General features: G+C 43.1%; 1 protein-coding gene across 1 annotated transcript in view; it reads left to right on the top strand.

Moving 5' to 3' along the window:
- The first annotated feature begins 2,331 nt into the window (after window positions 1-2,331).
- VWC2 (von Willebrand factor C domain containing 2) overlaps window positions 2,332-23,280 on the top strand; it is a 43,399-nt gene continuing 22,450 nt past the window's right edge. The window contains exons 1-2 of the mRNA XM_010220897.2: window positions 2,332-3,242; window positions 8,449-8,578. Coding sequence (XP_010219199.2) covers window positions 2,526-3,242; window positions 8,449-8,578 — 847 coding nt within the window. The 5' untranslated portion in view covers window positions 2,332-2,525. The remainder of the gene's footprint in view (window positions 3,243-8,448; window positions 8,579-23,280) is intronic.

Here is a 23,280-nt window from a genome sequence, read left to right as displayed (position 1 = left end):
AGAATACCGAGCATTTCTCCCATATCTGCTATTTGGACTATAGTATACTGCAATTCGATCCTGTTACACTAATGAAGCGGTCCAGTCTCAGTTCTGCAGGGGACCTTGTATCGGGTACCATTCATCACTTTATATGCCTATGAATCTGGATGAATAGAGGCTGAAGTCCAATGAAAAATATTTTAGGATAAAAAAAAAAAAAAAAAAGAGGGTATTCATCTTAATGTAACAGTGCCAGGAAAGCTAAGGTGACCTGGGATTTGTGGCTGTGGATGTGCTCTAATGCTTTGCCTTTCATACAGCGATAGCGTGAACCTTCAGCCCTGGCTGATCTATGTGCTGCATAACTTGATGGGGGAGAGACAGAGCTCTCCAACAAGAAGTCCAGAATGTTGAAAATGTTTTGCTTTTCTGTAACAAAGTTTCATATGGGAATGCGTGACCGAGTTGGAAGCATAAATTGGCATCTTTCTCCTCTTTTTCACAGGATGGCATGTCTTCTCAGATCCTCTCCCTCTTCATCTTGCTCCAGCCACGAGTAGCCTTGCATGCTTGTAAGTAAAGCAGTGATGGTCATTCAAGCTCTTTGTGCAAAATAGCTTTTGAGGTGTGCTGGTGGCTTACCCCCATGCAAAGGTTTAAGCTTTATATAAAGCATAAATGACTGGTTTTAGAAAAGGCAAAGATTTAATTCATTATTCAGAGGTGATGAGGCAGTCATTTGGAGACAAATACTTCTTAATGACTGTTAATCAGACACTGAGAAAGGCCTCCCTTATCTATGATGTCTAGAAGCCCTGGGGCAGTCTGGAATTGCATTGTACTAGGGTAACCTGTGGAAATATTTGACTTGTTGGTATCCTTCAGAACTTGGTTCTTCTATTGTAAAAGTTTCAGAAGACTAAATCCTTGATTATCTGGTGAACATTTGAGTGATGTTGTTAGCAAGCATGATTTTGTAAAGTGCACAGGAATTGTCAAAAGCTCATAGGGAGAACTGAGCAGCCAAGAGAGTCCTGCAGAAGAGGATGTGGATGCTAGAGTTTAAGTGCCTGGGATTTCACAAATAACAGCTGTTCGTGGAGATGCTTAACAGCGAAACATGGAAAACTCATCGGTATCCAGCAGTTTTTGCTGTTCTCCAGAGTGCCGATCTCGCACTTCGATGAAGACATCTCCAAACGTTTCACCTAAACTTAAAACCTCAGTTACGGCTCGGGCTCTTTGGGCGCTGCCCGCTCCCCCGTGGCGGGGGCGGGCGCTGCGCGGCCGCGTGAGGACGGGGGGCGGCCGCGGCTCGGGCTAGGGGCCGAGCAGGGCCCCGCGGCAGAAGCAGCAGCAGGAGGAGGAAGAGGAGGGGGAGGACGAAGGGCAGCAAGGCGCTGCCGCCCGCAGCCCCGCCATGGGAGCGCGCCCCTGCCCGAACCGCCGCCGGCGCTGAGGCGGCTCCGGCGCAGGTAGGAGGGAGCCGGCCCCGAGCTGTGTGTGGGGGTCTGGGCCCCCGCGCACACGTGCTGAGGAGGCGGTGAGGGCGGCGCGGCGCGGCCCGGCCCGCCGGAAAGTTCGGGCAGGCGGCGCCGGGGCTGCAGCCGCCGTCGGGGGGCGCGGGTCCCGCTGCGGCCGCGGGCAGGACCGGGAAGCGGAGAGGGAGAGAGGGAAGGAGGCAGGGACGCTCCGAGGGCTTGGAGCAGCCACTCGCCTCTCTCCGCGGAGGTGCCGGGGGGCTGGGGCGCCCTTACTCGCCGCGGGAGCGTGCGCGGGGCGGCGCGTTTTGCCGCGGTGTCAAGTGAGCGGCCGGGGCTGAGCAAGCCGCTGCCGCGGAAACTCCTACGGGCTCCGCTTCGGCTTTAAAACGCGGCGGGGCGGCGCGGGGGGCCGCTTGCTCGGGCGCTGGTGCGGAGCCGGAGGCTCGCCCTGCGCGCTTTGATGCGCTGCTAGCGCTTGGATTTGGGAAGAAACGTGCTCGCCCGCAGGTATGGAAAGAAAAGACGCTTCGGAATGGATAGGAGGTTAAGGAAAACTCTCGTGTGTGCAGGCAGCGAGGGGGCTTGGACTGTTTGATTCCGGCTCTGCACCCTGCTGTGGCTTAGGGAGCTGCATTTAATTCGGCGTGCGTCCTGCTCACGTGGCGCCGCTTGGAAAGAATAACAGCGCCCAACCGTTGGGATTTTCTTTGCATTCACCTGCTGTTGCAAAGCCAAACTCCCCGGAGTTGCGCGCAGCGCATTGACAGAGGAGCTGAAGAAGCCGGGGTCGGTAGCCAGAGCCCTGCTATTTATAAGGCTTCAGAGAGCAGGGAGGAGGAGGTGAAGGAGGAGGGATGCAGCACAAGGCTGCTGCTTGCCTCCTGCATCAACTCCGGAGGCAGGTCCCGCACGGTTTGGGATGCCGCGCCGGCGCGGGCGAGCAGGGGGGAGCCGAGCCCGGGCTGAAGTGTGCCTAATCGCTCTCTTGGCAGGACGCGGGCGCCGTGCGGCCATCGCCTCCCATGTGAGCACACTGTCCCCTGTGGGATGCGGTAGGCGATGCCCAGTTCCACTGCAATGGCAATTGGAGCCCTCTCCAGTTCTCTCCTCGTGACCTGCTGCCTCATGGTTGCCCTCTGTAGCTCCACCATCCCTGTGCAGAAGCTGGCCAAGGCTCAAGACAAGCAGGAGATAAAAGCCAGCCAGGAAAAGAGGGATCACGCGTCTACGAGGGACGGTCAGGCAGGCGCTGGGAAGATGAACGAGATCGGCAGGAGCGGCAGGGAGGAGGGCACCAGAGACTGGAAGAGCAAAGGAAGCAGGAGCTCCTCCAACAAGGAGTCTTGGACTAAGCAAAAGCAGGCTTGGAATAGCCAGGGAACCAGCAGCAAGCTGGCGAACCTGCAAGCGCAGGAGCCGCGGGTCGATGATGCCTCTGAGGAGCCGCGGGCGGCTGAAGAGGCCGCGCTGCCCGAGGCCGTGGCCAGTGTGACCCCCGAGCCGCCGGAGGAGTACGCGTACCCCGACTACCGCGGCAAAGGCTGCGTGGACGAGAGCGGCTTCGTGTACGCCATCGGCGAGAAGTTCGCGCCGGGGCCCTCGGCCTGCCCCTGCCTGTGCACAGAAGAGGGGCCGCTGTGCATGCAGCCCGAGTGCCCCCGGCTGCACCCACGCTGTGTCCACGTGGACACCACGCAGTGCTGCCCTCAGTGCAAGGAGAGGAAGAACTACTGCGACTTCCGCGGGAAAACCTACCAGACCCTGGAGGAATTCATGGTAAGGAGTGGGGGGACTAAGCCCTTCCTCAGGTCATCCTGCCGTACAGAGCCATGTTATAGCCCTGAAATGCTTTCTCCATCTTTCAGGGCTTCCCCTCACCCTTTTTTTTTTTTTTTTTTTGCATTAATACTACATCTGCACTGCTGTAAAATATTTCCCTTCAACACGACCTTTCTTGCTCAGTGATACTTTAATATTTAAGACGGGAGGGGGCTGGTCTTTATTAAGTCCTCTGGTATTTGCAGTGAAAGATGTAACTCACAGTGATGCTGCTTGCTGTTGATGGGGATGTAAGGGGAATTCCCCGTGCCACATTTATTACCTTATTTTGCCTTTCATTAACCATGTGACTTCTACCTTGCATAGATCAAGTAGTGTTGGGAGGGCTGGTTTTCTATTCCTAGCAATTTGTCAGTGCGAGCACCTTTTTCCTGCAACTCATTTCTGCTTTTTTCCTTTTGGCTCTTTAAACAACTGGGCTGTCAAAATTACGTAATATTTTCTCTCTTATGGGCCTTGCTTTTAGTAAGAGCATAGTTTGCATTCTGGATTACAGTGATACTTTAAATATTCTACAGCTTTTCTTTAGAGAATTCCTCTTCAAATTGGGTCTTTTTTAGCACCATCGTGCAAAGTCATTATCATTGAAAACGCAGCTTGCACAGCATGGTGCACTGAAAAGTTTGGGAGTTGGGGCCAGGTTTTGTCGTTGCTTGCTGTGCCTTTTCCCCTTTAAGTCTCTTACTGGAGCCCAGATCTGTGAGCAGGTTCCAAGTGTTCACTTGTGTATGTGGAAATCAGCCCTGGAAACCATGCATGCAGTAAGAAGTCTTTAAAACTTTGCTACCGAAGCCTATGCACAGCATATGCAGAGGCATCGCGGCTTCAGCTGCCCTTGGGAATTGCGGCTTCGGCTGCGCTACGGAATCGCCTCTGCTTTGCTCGTGCTCGTCGGGTGGCAGCCCCGGACCACTGCAATCAGTGGGAATGCCAGGCAAAGTCACGCGCAGGTGGCGTCGCATCGCTACGGAGCAGGAGCAATCGCAAATGCAAATAACTACACGCTCTTTCCAAGGCTGCTTGCAAGTTTAAGGCTGGCAGTCTCATGGAGTTTGTTAATATGCTGCCTCTTGATTAAGGTCAGGGCAAGAATTATAAGTGGGTAGCGATCTGGTTTTATTCGGGTGAAATTAGCTGAACAAACTGTTACGTGTACATGCAAGTTTAGGGTTTTGCTTTTATAAGCTTGGTATGCCAAAATATGCCCTTAACCAGACCAAGTGCTAACTCAGATGCTGGCTTTGCCAGGGAATGGGAGGTTTGATGTGTTTTGTCTTCAACTTGTAGTTCTTCCTGCAGCCTGCACATGCGCATGTGTGTGCGCATGCACGTGCGTGTGTTTTTCCTTTTTAAAACAACACGCACATGTTGATTGGGGGAAAAACAAGCAAACAAACCATAGATGTGAGAGGAAGGATGAAATTTTCTTAAGCTGTTGTGACGAGGCTTCACTCTTCTCTTATAGAGGTTTGTTTCTTGTCAGCTTAATCTTGTGCACATGCACCTGACAGGTGAAAGTTGAAAGATAATATTGCTAGAAATTCCAGTGCCATAGCAAATAAGGTTAGGATTATGACTTTTTTTTTTTTTAATGTGATCTTTTTTCAAGCCTTGAGAAATCCAATATAGATTGTATAAGCTTTCAGGTTTTTTGTTCATGGATTTTTTTATTTTTAAATTAATGTTTGCCATGTCTAAAGTAGGAACAGAAAGCTAAAATTGCACCAGATCTTCAACCACTCTAAATTACTTGTTGCATTTTATTTTTGACAGGTGATACTAGTTGTTGGCTAAACCAAGCTATAGCTGTTTTTCATGCGTCACTAGTGGGAAATCTACCTGTTTAACATTTGTGTGTTTCGTTTTTTCCTACATCTGCAGCTCCACAACGAAACACTTATACATCTGCTGATAAACTGCCCTCTAAGCAATTCTAAAGAAGTTGTGGTTTTGCCATTTGCACACCCTTTTTAGCAGATTTTAAGGCTGCCTGATGGATACTTGAGGCTTCAGTGCCTCTCCTTGTCCTTGCTCAGTATTTGTGTAGGCAGAACTACCACTGTCCCGGAATTAATAACTTCAAACATAGACGCCTGGGGTTGTACAGAGCCATTGTATCATTTGGATTTAGAGAGAGGTTGACAGGTCTTAGGCTTTCCAGTCCTTCCTGGCTCTGTCAAATGTGAGTGGTACAGTTGTTCCACAAATGAACCTGTGGGATGTTCATCACATCAACCGGTCTTCAGGAGCAGAGGAGATGAAATGAAACAGCAGAGGTGTCTTTTCATTCTGATCTATTTAACTGCTGTTATTTGTGCACTACCTTATCATCCCGTTAGTGATGATTATGCCATCAAGTGTTGAGGTACTATTAAGATGAGGAAAAAAGTGGTGTTTTCTGTTTCTGTACAGTTTCTGTTGCAGCTTGAAGATCTATTAAAAGCAATGTGTTATCATTTAGTCCAGAAATACACAGATAAAGGTTGACACTGGTACTATTTTAGCAACTGCTGTGGTTCACTTCATGAATATAGCTTTATAAAAATAACTACATACAAAGCTTACTTGATTCTACTACGATCTACTACCATCTACTGCCATCACTCACATCGGTGTGTTGTGCATGTTATCCCATCAACTTGCAGTAAGCCACAAGAGCTGCTCTCTCAAATGTGGAAAGCTGCATTGTAAAACTGGAGAAAAGAAGTGGAGAAGTGGAAATTTTGGGGGAACAGAATCTGCTCTCTGGTCATGGCATGTGCTAAGGTGGTCAGTAGCTTTCCCACGCATTTCCCATGGGCTAATGTGTGAGGTGGTCAGGCCAGGTGTAGCTCTTCACTAAACCATGTTCCTTGGATTGAAGGAACGGCAGGGGACTGCGGGCAGCTCTTCCTACAACCAACGCAGCCCTCTGAGACAGAGGAGAGCATTTTTTCTCACCTGTCTCAGGACTTTCCATGCTTTTATTTATTTTTATTTGTCTTTATTTTTAAAGGCTTCTTGCTCTAAGGATTTTAGGCTTTTGTGAAATTTGTAATTCTAGTAAACAAGCTACTTACTTACTTAATTAGAATACGTTTAAGTATTACAGATGAGTGGTGTCATTCCCAGCATCTATGTGCTGCCTTCTTTCCCGATTATCATTAGATATTATAGTTTTTGCATTCCTTTTAGTACTGAGCTGTAAAGTCACTAAGTGGAGCTGTAGGAGAGGAAATTTCTTTTGTACTTACTGGGCATGTTATTGCATTTTTTTTTTCAAATGAAAAAACATTTCAGCAAGAACTAAAATGAAATGAAAGCAATAATTAGCCTTGTTGAGCCTGATCCTTGGGATGAGGTCTAGTAGGGCCTCATTGATCAAGTTGGATTCTTTAAAAAGCAGACAAAATCAAAAGAGCACCTTTTCATGATTCAGTATTATTGTTTGTAAATACAGGTCCAGAGGAAAGGGTTCTTAGTAGTGATTTGCAGATAGTTAGGGGCTCCAATTTCCTCAAGCACTCAAAATTTCTCATGCAGCTTTCGTGGTTATCTGCAATATCTGAGCCTCTTGACTGTGAAAATTGGGTCAGAAATCTCCCTGTCCACTGTGACTACTGCTCTACAAGTGAATGTGGCACCTCGTAATTAATTACAAGACAAAGTAGTAGTCCCAAAGCCTGTCACAAAGATCTGCAGTATTGGACTGTGCACCTACTCTGTAGTATTTTATCCAAGTATAGGATATTCATATTCTGGGGAGAGAGTAAAAGAAGAGAAATCTGGAAGGGACTAGCTAGCAAAGGAATTCTGAAAGCAGAGCGTAGCACAGCAAGGACCCTGTTTAGGCTTTCTGAGCAGACGGGGTGGCAGGAGAAGGAGATATATGAGAGTATTAGCAGGGGAGAGTGCTAGAAGAGAAGCAGCAAACCCAGGCAAGCAAGTGGCTGGAGATTGCAGAGCGCAAGCAGTGGCACTTTTGGGCTTGGGAAGCAAGGAGCATGTGAGAGACAAGCAAGCAGAAACATGTAGGTGAGGCACTTAGGGACATGGTTTAGCAGACATGGGGGTGATGGGCTTATAGTTGGACTGGATGATTTTGAAGGTCTTTTCCAACCATTATGATTCTATGGATGCAAGGAAATAATGTGCAAGACTGTCTAGGAGATAGGGAGAAGAACCAGATGGCCTGAAAGTTAAGAAGTCTGATTCTTCTCTGTGAAGAAATTTTTCTGGATTAGATGTTACTCTGCTTATGCTGCTGGAGAAATACAGAAGATGACTTGCCTGGCATTACCTGGAATCTGGAATGCTAACAGGTCCATGAAATAAATGGTTATTCCAAAACCAGAATCTGTACAGTTTATAAATTTAGAAAATTGCTAGTAATAAGATTAAACCATGCTTTCTTCTTCCGCTCTGAGCATGGATGCCGGTGTGGTTTTGGAGCTTGACAATGAGTTTTACAATACTGCGTTGACCCATCGTTAGTCCCTTTGCTTCCCATCTCCTTGTGTGGTGCAAAGCCACCAGAAGTGCAGCATACAGGGCCTAAGCTTGAGCACCGAAGAGGACAGGTAGAAATGGACAGGAAGCAAACACAGACCTTTACCAGTTCTTTTAATCCTAAATGGGGCCATGTCTCTGTTTTCTTTTGAGCTAATTTTATTGGAGGCCATTGGTTAAGTAGTTGTCATGGCTTTCCTGTGCTGCAGAGCTTTTCTGAACTTTCAAAAAAATCTCAGTAGAATAGAAAGCATGGCCCTGCTCTTGTTGCTTCATCCTTGTTCTTTAAATTTCAAATTCTTTTCAGAAAAGTTTCAAACAATTACAAAAAAAAATACTGCTAACTTACAAAAATAGCTAAATTCACGGGAACTTTTTCCAGACATATCAGACTTGTTTCCAGCATCCCTTTAAGGTTTGCATGTGGGACGCAGATTCAGAGCAGAAACTGTGATTTATTCTGCTGCAATGCTCTAATTTTGCAGGGCAGCTTCATTTTCCTCATTATTCAAACCAGAAAAAAAAAAAGCGCACTTGTTTTATAAAGGCACGGGGAAATAAGAAGAAATAAAGGAAAGACAGTGCAGATGGGAAGCTAGAAACTGTGTGGTTTAGAAGAGTGGAGGAACTAAAAGCTGATGAATTTGCGTTTCAGGTTTCTCCGTGTGAGAAATGCCGCTGTGAAGCCAATGGTGAAGTGCTGTGCACAGTGTCAGCTTGTCCCCAGACTGAGTGTGTGGATCCAGTCTATGAACCCGATCAGTGCTGTCCCATCTGCAAAAATGGTAAGTGACTGCTCAGAGATTCTTCTCTTTTTTTTTATTATTTTTTAATTTTTTTTCCTGAGGCAAATCAAATGTACCTTATTGAGCTCATTTAATTTTCATAACTTAATGAATTGAACTCCCCAGTTTAATTGAATATTTTTCGTAACTAAATTAGACAGAAAGTCTCTGTACTCCCAGCAAGGCCTTGCATTAGATCAAAGTCTTGGTCTATTTAGAAGAAAAAATTACATGACACACTAGCTCATCACTTATAAAGAAGAAATTATAATTTATTAATATAAATGAAAGCTGCAAAATCTCACATGGAATTATACTTAAAATGGAAAAAAAAGACATTTAAAATTATTCAGATAATTTTCAACCATTTATTATTTTCCTAGAATTGGTAGGTCCATTACATTAGCTAAAACAAACTGATGAAAATTGTGGCAAAGCGAGGGGAGGAGAGAATGTACAGCATATGCTTTCCACAAATTCAATAGTAGATGATAAGGGCTAGTTAATTGCATTGGAGGAGTTTCATTTGTATGGATATAAAAGTAATTGCTTCCCATGCCTTAATTGGTTGTTAGGACCCTGGAGGAATTGGTTCTTGAATGTACTGCTTAAAGGCTCTCTGCATTTGGAGATGAGGTGTGGCCTTTTTTGAGGCATTTAGGGGTGGTTGCTGCAACAGGCAGGTTTGGGAGTTGAGCTCACTGGGCTGCTCACACACAGTCCTCAACTTATTTTCCAGAGATGGGAACCGTTTCAAAAATCAGGCTCAAACCTGCTTTAGTTTCCACCGGGCTGCTGCTTCTCAGTGCACAAAAGCTGAATTCCTTGAGGTCTCCCTGCAAGGCAAGCGTCCTCAGCATCTGATTCTCCAATATTAATTGCATCTTACTTGGGCATGCTGGCATCACTGACCCAATTTCCAGGCAAGGTGACCAGAGCTGGCTGTTTGCAGTGAGCTGTCCTGTCACTTCTGGGCATGTCAGAGAACCAAGAGTGGTTTTCCTTGTTAGCTTTTAGACAAGAAAATAAAGCCACTAACGAGAACAACAAAAAACACGATAGTTCAAAAAAGGGTTGGCTTTTCTCGTTCAGCTGCTTTGATGCAGTAACACAAATACCTTCCCAAGCAATCCAGGGAACCAATTTAAAAAATACTAAGCTATTTGGTTTTGGAGATTTTTTTTAAAGCATGGGACATGTACCTTTTGCAAAGGGTTTTAGTGAATTGGTGAATATTTTCAATTAGATTGGAGCAAAAACCTATACAGCAGGGAGACCTTGCCTGCCTCGCCTTTTCCTGTTCAAGCCTACTGGAACAAATGTGAGTTGGGGAAGCGATCATTAATACCATGCTTCAAGGTTGATCAGAGCAGTGAATGACACCAGTGGTTACTAAACCAAAAGAGTTAAGGATGTGTATGTGAAGCTTAACCACAAAATCAGATGGTGGAAAAGGTAGTCAACGTTGTGGGGGGAACCTGTTGAAAGTTTGCAAGTGAGATGAACCAAGTCAGAGCTACATCCATCACTAGTAGCACCACATTCAGATGCTGGATTAAAAACTGTGCAGGAAATCTAGTGCAGGGAGGGAGAATTGACCTATTTAACTTGATTCCATAAAAGTGGTGGCAGCCACTCGAAGGGACGGACTCAGGCAAGTGTGCGCATGTGTAGGTGCACACTTCTCATTTTGAGCATAGTAAGAACAAGTGAGCGGAAAGCTTGCTGCAGAGTGATGTGCTGAACGCAATAATCTTCTGAATCCCATCCTGTCTAGCAGGAAAGAGCTGAGATATTATAGCTGTGGATCACTGATTTCAAGAAAAGGTGTTATTTTCCACTTTGTGGACAGGGAACACTTTAAAGAAGTGTGTGTTCTGAAAAGTGGCCTACAAAAGGTGTCCAAAGTGCAAGCTCATATGGAGGGAAGTTTGGTCACGGGGAGCTGTCTGCTTTTTGTATCTCAAGTCACTACTGCTGCGGGAGCTTATTTTGTTTTCTTGCGTATACGCCCTGCAAGGGAGCAAACTGGAGGCAGAAGGGAATGGGAGAGGGACTTTATTCTGTGGGTTTAAAAGTTGAGCCTTGTCTTTTAGGTTATTGACAGCAAGGAAGAACCTCCAAAAAAGCTGAATATGCCTTCGGAGAGCCTAATTAAGTAAGAGGAGCCCTGTCCTGTTCTCCTTCATGCTTTACATACTAATAGCTCAGAATCAAATAAATAATAAGCTCAGAATCAGGTACAAACATTAGTGCTGTGCAGAGCAGTGAGGGAAGAGTAAAGATAACAAGCGTAGCGCACCTTTTTCATTAGAAAAAGGTTGAGCATTTGTCACTACTGATTCATTTGGGGGGGGTGTCAATACTGAGAGTGAATTATCTCAGTAAATTAAATTACCTTGGTTGTCTGTTCCACTTCTATTTTGAGTATAAGAGCTCTAATAGGCATATGCAGCTGAGCAGTGGTTTGCTTGAAGCACGATGTCTCCAAGAAGGCAGTGGAATTGAGCGTGCTCTGGCAGGTAGCAGGACTTTGTAGGAGGGTTAAATTAAATCAATGGCTTCAGCGTTGTTCAAGCACCTTGGAGCATCTGAACTCTAAAATGGGATGTCCTGCTGCAATATGTTTAAATAAAATTAATTCCCTCAACTGTGTATGGCTTGGTCTCGGCAATGGAGGCTGTATTGCAATGCCGTCCTGGTAGAGATTGAGGCAGGGCTTCTGCAAACATCAGGAACCTCATCGGTCTGAGATTTAAATTCAATTAAATTAAGAAAAAAAAAAAAAAACCCACTACTGACCAAGCCAGCATTTCAGACTAATCCCAGTGCCACCCATATTGTGTGTACCAGCATGATTTGCTCATTCTGTTCCGCAGTTGAGGCATGTAAATACGTAAGGAGGTCAGTATTTGTTTCATGATTTTAGGTTCAAGAACCACTTAGCAAAATGTGCACAAACTTTCTGCTTTAATTGGCTGTACTTCTTAAAATGATTTATACCAGCAGACTCTTAACCAGGAAATATTAATGTTTCAGTAGGAAAAACACCATTAAAGTTGCATAAACAGCTGTATGTGATTAAAATTACCTAGTGACTTTGCAGGTAGGTGAAAAGCTATAGGAGATATTTTGACAGCTCCTTCCTGAAAACAAAGAAATATCAGACTTGACCATTTTGGCCAGCAGCTAGACAATGGACATTTAAAGCAGTTTCCAAATCTGATAGTTGATAAATTACTCTTAATAGTAATTTTTGTTATTGGTTTGTTGTTGATGAAATAGAGAACAAGTTCAATCTTCGCCGTCTTATTTCAAGGAACCACTTTAATCCTACTCCATCTCCTCTCTCCTGTGTCTCATTAGTTGTTTACTCGAGGAAAGCTGGTGGCTAAACAAGGTACATATGTTTCCAGGGCAGAAATCAGAGCCATTTTGTTTGGCAGCTTTTTTCATTTTGTTTTGCAGCAATTTTTTTTTTCCTCCTTAGGTCAGAACCTGATTTAATGTACATAGCTTACCAACCCCAAGTAGGTTGAGTAAAACGTTTGTCCCCAAAATACCTAGGCCCTGCTATTTCAAACTTACACAGATGAGCAGGCATGCATGCACACATATACGAGATCAAGGGTGACCTGGTCTTTTCATGCTCAACTGCCTTGGCAGCTCTATGTGTTTTTTATTCGCTCTAAGGGTATTTCCTTAGTACTTATGTTGTGTTGGCTTTATGATTATCTAATGACAGAGAGCTTTCAGAGGGATGAGAAGGATCTGTCTGAAGACATGGCAAAATTGTATGGACATCATGGCACTAAATCTGTTACTGGGACAAAAAAACATTATTTATTTTTCTTCTAAGCCAAGAGATTGCAGTATTTTTGTTTAAGGGAGCGGGTGGGTTCTGCTGTCAAAAGGCAGAAGCATCTGTCCCTGAGGATATAACATCATCTTGTGAGTGTGCTTGGACACAAAAGGATACCAGAATGATTAAACTAGTGTTTAATATTTAAAGTAGTGGCTTTGTGCTTAGCTAGGAGGATGTCAAATATAGAAGAGCACCTTAACATATCAAAGCAGTGTATCCTATAGACTTTCCAGCATTCACTTTGCTGTATTTTCTCATTAATGGTTATTTGAACGAGCCTGGGAAGTTTTTCCTCTGCACTCATTTTTTTTTTCCTCTTTCCTGATACTGTGGGTTTAGATTGTATATCAAGGCTAAATGCTGCTGTGCTGCTCCCCCCTGTAGCATCTGCATGGGGCATGGGGGGAGAAATCCCCTCCCTCCACTGTAGCTTGAAGCAAAAGGAGATGATAATGTGCCCCAAAGAGAGGGATAGCAGCACCAGACCCAGGGGAGTGTGAAAAACAAAGTGCAGGAGAATGAATAAATTTTCTGACAATTTTCATGTTACCAAAAAAATAACAACAACAACAAAAAAAACCCAAGGTCAAATTATCTTTTGCTGCTTGTCAAAGACATTTCACATATTGGTTGTACCATGTGGTCCTGTGAGCTGCTTCGGGTTCAGACAGGAAAGCACCTTTATGCTAATATACACCTGGTATTGCAATAAACTGCACTGTTGCTTGATTCTTCCTCGGTTACTGCATATTTTACAGGGAAACCCATCTGGGGCTTTGCTTGCTTTCCAGGGAAGTGGCTAGCCTGTATTCTTCTGAATTAAGTAATTGGTTTCTTCTGTGAAAAAAAAATTTAAGAAAAAAAGTATTTGCTAAAATTTGGACTGCAGTTTATATAAATGAGTTCACATTGAACTTCTCTCCACACACTGCCTCCAGTACTCTTGCTTTGCTGTTGGAAGAAAGTTCAGAAAATGAATATTAAGGGATTTGACTCTTCTCCAGCAGCTAGTGTTGCTTTTTATGCTGTTCACCAGAGAAAGCATTCCCAGCATTAACTGCTCCCTTCTTTTGCTATTGGGAGTCCGGATTTTGTGTATGTGACCAATTGAAATTGTGTGAAAGGTTTAGGAGCAGCGCATGATTCCAAGGTATGAAATATCTGTGTGCATCTTATGGTAGATCCATGGAATAAAATTGTATATCAGTAGAACACTTCTACTTGATTAAATTATAGTCTTATCAATCCTGAAACTGTCTCTTGCTCCAGCTCTAGTTACCAGAGCTTAATGCATTGCTTGACATTAGCTGAGCAAAGTAACTGTCCATGGGAGCTGTTAGTTTTATTTTCAGCACATAATCCTGTTTGGACAGAGAAGCTATAGCAATGATTGGGCTCTTCCAGTGTGATACCAAAACAAGTAATAGAAGAAGTACAAGTCTGACTAGTAGAGATAGAAGTGATATATTTGCAGCCTCCTTTCCTGCCATTAACTGGATCAGGGCCTGACTTGTATGTCTATGTGTCTTTCTGGAAAAGGATTAAGCAGGAACAGGGCCTTAGAGAAGCAGCCAAAAGTCACTAGTATTTTGATTAATATTTGTAAAATTGCAATGCTTTTCTTGTTGTTTTCTCTGCAAGTAATGTCTTGCCATTTCCAATTACAGAACTGGGGAACCCCCGTGCAGCTTGCGAGGTTAGAGTCCTGAATTAAGACCCCAGTGATTACTCTTGCCCAGCAGGGCAAACACCCTTCTCAGCTGGAGAGCACAAATGCTTTCCTAATTGCAGACCTTGCTGCTTAGGTGGAAGCAGCCTGAGCAGCCTTCACTTTGTGAACCTTTGGATCACTTCCATGAGAGTAATTACCCATGCGGTTTTGCTTCCTGGAGCGTGTTCGGCTGTACAGCTGTGATTTAAAAAGAAAAAAGTAACATTTTTTTAAATAATTCCTTACCTTCCTCAGCATAGTTACCTAGTTATCAAAATGATTAGTGTTCCAAAGATGACAGACAACCAAAAAGTATGATCGCCGTTTTCATCTTGGAAAACTCTCTAGTGTTTTCTTGCTGCCTACACTGGTGCTGTTTAAATTTTCATTAGAGGAATGACTTCCTACGGAAAAAAAAAATCACTTTCTTCCAAATGTTCCATTTTTCTGCTGACTCCAGAGCTCTGTCTGCCCTTTTCTGCACAAGTGGTCCTTGGATGGGAGCAAGTTCAGAACGATTAAAAGCTCCACATGTAAATCCAGCTTCCCTAACAGCCTTAGGGATAGTCGACACATTTCTCCCCTAGAGCCCTGTTCTCTATTTCCTCCCACACCTGCAGCGTTTTGCTGGTTGCTGGCTGACTTTTGACTCCAAAATGGAAGTCAATGCTTAAATTTGGCAGTTTTGGGAGAGGTATGTATGCATTAAAGATAGAATAGCAACAGAGAGTAACAACAGTTAAATGATACGAAACCAAGCACCAAGCCAACAGAACGGTTAATGAAATTCAGCATAACCTTGTATCTGGCAGTGAAAGAGATCGCTTGGGTATTTTGATGACGTCTTGTAAAGAATTCTGCCAAGCAGTTTTGGTTAAATATCACTGTGAAATGCTATATGTAAACATCTGTCATGCCTCATTAAGATAGGTTTGCATTTATTAGAAGTACGCTATTATAGAAAGGCTGGTTCCTCCCTCCTGATTTGTATGATGTTGTACGGTTGCTGAGCCTCAGCAACAGCAGGTTGCAGAAGTACAGAGAAGAGCAAAAAAACTCCAAGTGCATCCAAATACTCTCCCATGAGAAAAAAACAGGTCTCTAGTTTGGATGGCAGGTGAATTAAAACCCATATGATAAAGGGTTTTATTAGAGGAAGTAGGGGAAGGACAGTGGAAGAATAATACCAATTAAAAGCTTCCCTACATTCATCAAGGGGAAATGAAAGCAAACCCAAAGGCTTTCTATAAAGTTTTTTAATACACCCTATAATTAACCTGTGTAACATATTGCAGAAGCTAGTACCAATACACATTTTTCTGGGATTAAAGAAAGACCAGATCTTTGATAAAAGGAATAAAATATTGGCTTTAATCTGGCTACAGTGAAAATACTTGAAGAATATCAACCCGCATGCTGCAGAGTCTGGAAGAAACTTGCATATAGGAGTTTCTTCTTTTGCTTCAGCAAAACATTAACATCATATTTCTTATTGTCCAGATCTTACAATTTCCATTTTGAACTGTCTCTTTTTAAAATATATCCCAGAAAAAAAAAAGATTATTTTGTCTTGAGCTCAGCCAAATAAATATTTGAAGTGTGCATATGTTCTTGTTAAGGCAAAAATAAATGTATTTAATAAAAAAAAAATACAGGAGGAATCCTTTTTCCACATACCCATTGCTTTTTGGGGTGTGCTGGGACACAGCAGTACTGTCTAAAATAATGCTTTCAAGTTCTTTGGTACATATAGATGACAGAAGAGATAATGAGGATGCCTTTTGGCATGTTCTGGTTTTATTCTATCAAACTTTATTTAAATATAACTTGAAGAAAGATAGGTCACCCATAGATTGAGTGTGCAGTAGCTCTCCTTGCTTTCTGACATTGCTTTGATAGGTCTAAAGGGGCTCTGCAGCTGTAGTTCTTGCATGTTGAAAAGGATCAGCTGAAGGGTTAATTAAATAGAGGCCTAATAAGCAAATAAATCACACCAGTTTATGGAGTTATTTGTTATGTCACTGCACTGGAGAAACGTGCTGCCCCACACTGGAGAGCTAATTATTTTCCTGCCTTGGCAGCTCGTTGTCCTGACGTATCGATAATGAGCAGATTAGATGGCAGCTTGGCCACCCCCAGCATGTGAATGACTGTCTGGAGGTCCCGCTCCTGCTGACGCTGAGGCCTAGGCTAGGCACCAGTTATGGCCACTTCCAGGTTAGCTCTGCATCCGCTATTTAGCCTCTCTTGTGCTTTCTGTCTTTCCATGTATATTTGCTTGTAATTATACCTGTATGTCCACCCAAAGAGCTGAAATACCTAAGAAAATCTGATAGCCTAGCATACAGCCTCAACATGGAAGCCAAATGCAGACTGTGTTTTGATCTGAGTATTTAAACAAGTTGCATCTTTCTTCTTGCCTGCTGGTCACTCTTTGCCGGATCCTGTCAGCTGCTGAAGTGCCCCCAGGACTCAGAGAAGCAGGGATTTGTCCGAGCATTTCCGAGCCCCTTGCTGTGCTACTGGCTGTGCAGTCACCTGGCAAAAACTCTGCGCTGGAAGTCATTTTTCATGAACATGCCTGTGATGGAGTGGCTGCGCACAGGAGCCGTCTGGAAACCTTCACAGTCCTTGAAGCAGGTTTTGGGTCCCTGAGCAGGAGAATCTGATTTTTTGGTAATCTGATTTTGAAGACTGATATCAGAGCCAGTATTCCCAGTGGACAGCTGGCAGTACTTGAAAATCGCCCTTACCCAAAGTTATGATAGTGTAAATGAAATGTATGGATTACAAAATTCAGACTGTGCAAACTCCATAGTTTAAGGCGATATAAAGCACACTCACAATCCCCCAGCTGTCAGGTTAGCTGCAAAGGTCCTTCCAACCCTTTGAGGTCTGGCCTCCTGCCAAAGCATCCAGGTCGTAGTGAATGCCGGTGTCCTTAGGTTGTATTCCCTGAAGATCTGGCCAAGGGATGTATTTTCCTTTTGCAGCTGCAGTCCATCTTTTATCTTAGGAAAGAGGTTTGTTGAAGTGGGAGCTGGGGCTTCATGATGGCTTGCTGGAAAGCAACTGTTTCTAAGCATGCTAATCCTTGCACCTGGCTGATATATGGACGCATGGTAGTCCTTTGGGTACACAGACTGCTGCACCTATAATTCACTCATGATTACAGGTAATATATACAAGTTGGAGGTTCATCTTTAGTGCCTGTTCTTTGAAGCAGGGGTAGCCATGGATTTGGAGCTTCAAGAAAGACCTTGGGAATTAAAGTATTGCTAAGAAGCATTCCTAAATGGGCAGCTCCATAATAGGATAAATACTCACCTATTGTCACTAGAGGTCAGTGTTAAAGTAATTTTAAGGTTAATTTTTTAAAACTCTTTCTATCAAACCGTGGATTTTCTGTAAATTCAGACTTGTAGGGATTTTGGCTAACAGGTGGGACTTGCAGGTGTCATAGCTTGGCTGTGGCTCTGCACAAATGCAGCATACGGTCCTGACAGGTGGTAGCTAAACTGTGTTAATGCATTTTTCTGGAAGTTTATCTTCAAGTTAGAAAAACCTTCTAGAAGTTTTAGTCAGTGAATTCTGATTTTGCAAGGTGTGATACAAGTATGTTGGAAGATATCTTTCAGTGAGTAGGAACACTGCTGTAGAGAAAGAAAGTGTACAGTAATGGGAGCATGGAAGATGTAAAAAATGAGTACAAAAACTCAGACTGGATATGTGGGTTGAGTCATTTCATACATTTTTGTAATCCTTTTTGTTTTAGTGAAGTTACTGGTGATTTACCTCAACATAAATGACAAGCTGATTTGAGCTGTTATGTTTTTTTCTTTCCCTTCCTTACTTCCTTGCTTTATTTTAATTGAAAATTGGAGTTCTTTTTTAAATTCATAAATTAGTTCATTAGCAGAGATCTGATTGAATAGCTGTTAAAATCATTTTTAACTGGGGGTTTGAAAGCAAAGTTACTTACTGAAATTGACACAGCTTCTGCTGTGATTTGCTGCCTTTTACGCATTGGTTCCTGGGTGTGGAGGTGGTGATGTCCATGTGTGTGAGTATGTTTTTCTGTGAGCAGTGGAAAGGTAACATTTCCTCAGACAGCTCTGATTCTAACCTCGGCATAAGTCACTTTTTTCATCTTTTAATATCCCAACCCCTTCCCGCTCATGCTCCTCCCCCTGCCCCCCTAAAAAAAGAGATAAAAAAACATCCTTTGTAAAAGCCAGAGCTTGATGAAAGTCAAACCTAAGTGAGCATTTATATTTGAATGTGCATGCTGTGTCAAAATAAGGACTAGCCTTCCATGCCTGATTGCCTTGTGGAAGTAACTTACATAGAAGTCTCAACTAACAAGATGGATACCTTTATGCAAGGATAATGTTTGTTCAAGTGGAGCTGTACATCTGTGTTGAGGTCTGTAACAGATACATTGGCCATGCTCATGAAGAGCTTCTGGATGATCTAAATTTATGACCGCCTGAAACTGCTCAGCCACAGGCTCCCCGTACTGCAGGTGCCACTCACTGCAGCTTGCTGAAGGAGCCCTAATATCTGCGGAAACAGGGGGACTCTTGAAGAGTTGCCGCTATCTCCTGCCTGGGGACTTTTTCCAGAGCCTCTCATCTTCATGGTGATGGTATGTGCTTTGGTCATGCCTTGACCTGCATGGAACAGCATCTAATCCTCTCTGCTTTGGGCTATATTGATAAGGAAAAGAATTACATGACATGAAAATATCAGAGTAGCCTCATTTAAAAGTGATTCTTCATCAGGATGGAAGAATCAGGATGATTCTTCATTAGGCAAGGAAAAGCATTAGATGACACGAAAACACCTGGAAAAGAGTAGAGCAGCCTCACCTAAAAGTAATTATTCATCGGTATGGGATTGAACATTGTGGCGCATGTGCAGGAAAGAAGAATAAATTTGATGGAGGAAGGAAGGAAAGCTATCATTGGCTTCAGAGAGCCTATGGTGTCTCAGGAGGCCTTTGTAATGCCGAACTAATGAACCTGTTTTCAAACAGAAGATTATTTGATTATATTTTCCTTTGTAATTCTGGATAAAACAGCATTATTCAAATGGGTGTCATGCCTTCCGTTTATGGAAAGTGAAATGATGGCATTTGCATTTTATGCTGTCTCAAAGTCTTGACTTCCCCAAAATTGTTTTTCTGTGACAAACCAACCTCAGTGATAATTAAGAGAGAATAGCTTAGCATATATGCATATATAAAAGTACTTCCAACATTTTAATAGAAAGATGGCTGAGTAGTTCCCAAAAGTGAACTTGAACTTGGTGTTATTTTTGGTAAAGAAAATAAAAGAAACACTTAAGAATAACCTGTGACCACCGATCCCAGCCCTTGGAAGGTGCACCCCAAGAAAAAAAAAAGCTGTTAGGATGCATTACTGTGGATTCCTTAACAGTTTGGTAAGGTGACACAGACTAACTCAGTCCTTTTCTGTTTCTGGGATATTTTCTTAAGGAAGCTCAGTGATCAGTCTGAGCCTAGTTATCCCATCTGGTGAGCATGTTGATGACACGCAGGTTTCCTTCTGCAAAGAAATTATGTAGTTAGTGTGTTATTTATTCAACTTGAAGTTCTCAGCTGACAGGAGAGGTATTTGCTGGAGTTTGCATCTCCAGCTTTATGTGGAGAGCTTCATCTTCTGCTCTGCTACTGTGAGTCTAATTTCATCCTGTTTTTCAAACTCATTCTTTTCACTTTCTCAGAGGATAGTTAAAGGCTGTTAATGCATGTGTTGATTCAGAACTTCTTTTCAACCTTAAAGCCATTTCTCGCTTTCTTCTAGTACCAGTGATGTGCAGGGTGTTTTTTCCAGACGCACTATCAGGTGTCCAAAACTGTATGAGGTCTCCAGGTCTCTTGCAGCTTCATGCAACTAATCTTGTCTTTTTCGTCTTTATACACACCTCCACAAGTGCTCTATGCAATCAACTCACAGTCTTAAGGCAGCCCAGCCTTAAGCACCTCTGTAAAGCACTAAAGCAGTACTGGAGAAGACCACTGGTGGACTAAAATGTCATGCCCATGCATGTGCAGTGTGTGGCCATTTAAGGAGATGACTGTGTTAATTCTCAGATTATTTATTAGCATACAAACTGCTAAAGGCCATTGATTCCTTCCTAGGGCATCCATTCAGGATGCCAGCCAGCATTAATATGGATTACTGAGAGTGATTTTATTTAAACTTCTGCTGAGACTATGTGCAAAACTCAAATCTTCTGAGACATCATTTTTAATTGGAGCTGCTCCTTTATATGCAATAATACAGCTATATATTTTAAGACATCTATTTCCATGCTTTGTAATCCTATTTCAGGGAGCTCTGGGAAGAATGTAATATAATTCTTGCTGTAAAATGTTTTAGATAAACCTATGAATTCAGCCAAAGCAACATGTCCTTTATCTGCCGCTAAGTTCTTTCATTAGTGGCTTTTGACAAAACAGTGCTATGTAAAAGGTGACTGTCAAACTGATAAAAATTCAATTTTCTTTGTTTAACCAGAAACAGGTATGCCGTCTATTTCTGTTCTTTTTATCTGTTTTTTTCTTTTTTTTTCCCCTTTGAGCTTTGAGACTACTGACAGGATGGAGATAGGTCTGCAGCTATCAGTTTTGCAGCTTGAATTCAGGCACTGACAGTTTTCTAACTAGTACGAGCTATATATCTATTAGCAAAGGCACACAGCATATCCATACTAAGCAGTGATAAAGGTTGTATGCAGTAAAGCTATAAAAACAAACAAAATATTTTTGTTTTGCAGGAACGCAAGGATATATTACAGATGTTTGGAAATACTGCAGTGAGGGAGTGAAAGCTCAAAGGAATACTCTGCCCTTTTTTTTTTTTTTTTTTCCCTTTTCCTACTTTTTCCAGATCCACCTCGATCTGGAACAATTTCAGCAATGAATAGAACTGCAGTTTGCAGGGATCCAGAGTAGGCGAGCCCTTGTTATCTTTGTGTTTCTAAACACAGAGGGTTGTGGAGAGTGTAAACCCATCATCGGCTGAAGTTGGAATGAATATGTAGGCGCTTTTTCTAATATAATCATTTAAATGTGATTCTGGGAACATAAAGACTATAATTTATTTGTCTGGAAAATAAGCACCCAAAAGACTGGGTTATGGTGGACATATGTAAGTATTGTTTCCCTCCAAAAGTCAATTTAGTAGAGAGAAGCAGTTAAAATTGCAGATGTTTCTAGATCATCTCCACTGATTTTTACTTTTGCCAGCGTCTTCATTCAAATAATGCTTAGGTGAATTGAGGAAAGGAAATGGAAGAGAAGGGGAATGAGAAACTTTTGAAAGAGAAGAGGAGGAATAAAAGGTGGAGAAGGAATCAAGAAATGTGGGAGGAGGACTAGGCTTTGTCATTTTTGACTTTTTTTAATTGTATTTTGTATTTGATTATGAATTTTCTCATAATCTATGTTTGGTGAAGGAGATTTAGGGAACCCCTACATCTTTTTGGCTGAGGTCCCCAGTACAAGACAGATGTGGAGCTTCTAGAGAGGGTCCAGCAAAGAGCAACAAAGATGGCTAAGGGACTGGATCATCTATCATTTGCAGAAAGACTGAGAGCTGGGCCTGTTTAGCCTGGAGAAGAGAAGATTGAGAGGAGATCTGATCAACATGTACAAGTACCTGAGGGGTGCATGTAAAGAAGATGGGGCCAAACTCCTCTCGGTGGTGGCCAGTGACAGGGCAGGGAGTGATGCGTATCAATTAAAACACAAGAAGTTCCATCTCCATGTGAGGAAGAACTTCTTTCCTGTGAGGGTGACAGAGCCCTGGAACAGGCTGCCCAGAGAGGCTGTGGAGTCTCCTTCTCTGGAGATCTTCAAAACCCGCCTGGATGCCACCCTGTGCCATGTGCTCTGGATGTCCCTGCTGGAGCAGGCGGGGGTTGGACTAGATGATATCTAGAGGTCCCTTCCAACCTTAACCACTCTGTGATTTTGTGTGATTCTGTGGCTCTAACACAGTGGGAGAGTGAGCAGCAAATTGCATGGCACATGCTTCACCACCTCCCCTTGCACTCCTGCAAGCCCTAAATTGATCCCATTGCTTTAATCATGAACAAAGTCATGCATCAGAGTTTGTATATTTCCTACTAGGATAGGAGTTAAGTGTCCATTTTATTGATGAGCTTATTGAGATTTTACATGCCTCTGCCGGTGGCCTTTATCACAGCATGGTTTTGATGCTTTGGCAGGAGAATTTTATCAAAAATGTATGAAACAGAGAGGGGCTTGGCAGAGCTAACTATTTTAAAAAGATTTTTTTTAAAAAAATAGCAGTAGAGGCCTCTAATCACAAGAAGCATTGGGGTATTCAAGAAATAAGTTGGCTGAAAATTTGTTTTTTTTTCTAATTGGTTATTGTCTTTAGTCATAATAGCTTTTTGATGACCTTAGAAGTATTTGCAGTCTTAGCAAGAAGCACTGAAGGCTGAATGATTTCACCTCTAAGTTGCTTTTCTAGGTTAAGGCAGAGTACACTGAGATACTGTTTTTCTTTGTTGGTAAATGGTTTTGGTCTTGGTGGTTGTAAAGTTACCATTTTGTCCTTTGTGAGCACAAAAAAAAAAATCACATAGAAATTTATTTTATTTTCTTTTTAGAGACGAGAAAGGAGAAAGGGAAGCCCTAACATGGAGGCCTAGGTGTAAAGTAAAATACCCTCCTAGTCCAATGCTGTACCCCAGTTCTGTGGGGTGTTTCACTCTCGGACTCACTATGTCTAGAGCTGATGTCCTCAGGCTGGGAACCCCGGAAAGGAGCCGTGACATGTCCCCAGAGAGGAGCCAGTGATGCCTATGTTTTCTGGTGTTGGAGGGATGGCTATGTAGCCCAATTCTGTTTGTCCTTATCAAAGCTGATATCAACTGGAAAAATTGCTTGAGGTTTGGGGAACGACCTGTTTTTTTTCTCCCCTTTTCACTTTAAAGAGACATTGCCCATCTCAAGCAGGACCTGCTGGAACAAGCACTCTGGGATGCCTCTAGCTCGTGCGAAGTTGTTATGGTTGCACTAGTCAGTGAGATTCCCAATGCTTCAATTCCCAAACCATGGTGAGTGTA

The sequence above is a fragment of the Tinamus guttatus genome, unplaced genomic scaffold, assembly GCF_059628265.1.
Source record: "Tinamus guttatus ecotype Peru unplaced genomic scaffold, ASM5962826v1 Tinamus_guttatus_pri_ptg000535l, whole genome shotgun sequence".
In the NCBI taxonomy this organism is placed as follows: Eukaryota; Metazoa; Chordata; class Aves; order Tinamiformes; family Tinamidae; genus Tinamus; species Tinamus guttatus.
Note: the sequence above shows the minus strand (reverse complement) of the source record. Positions and strands in the feature narration are given on the sequence as shown.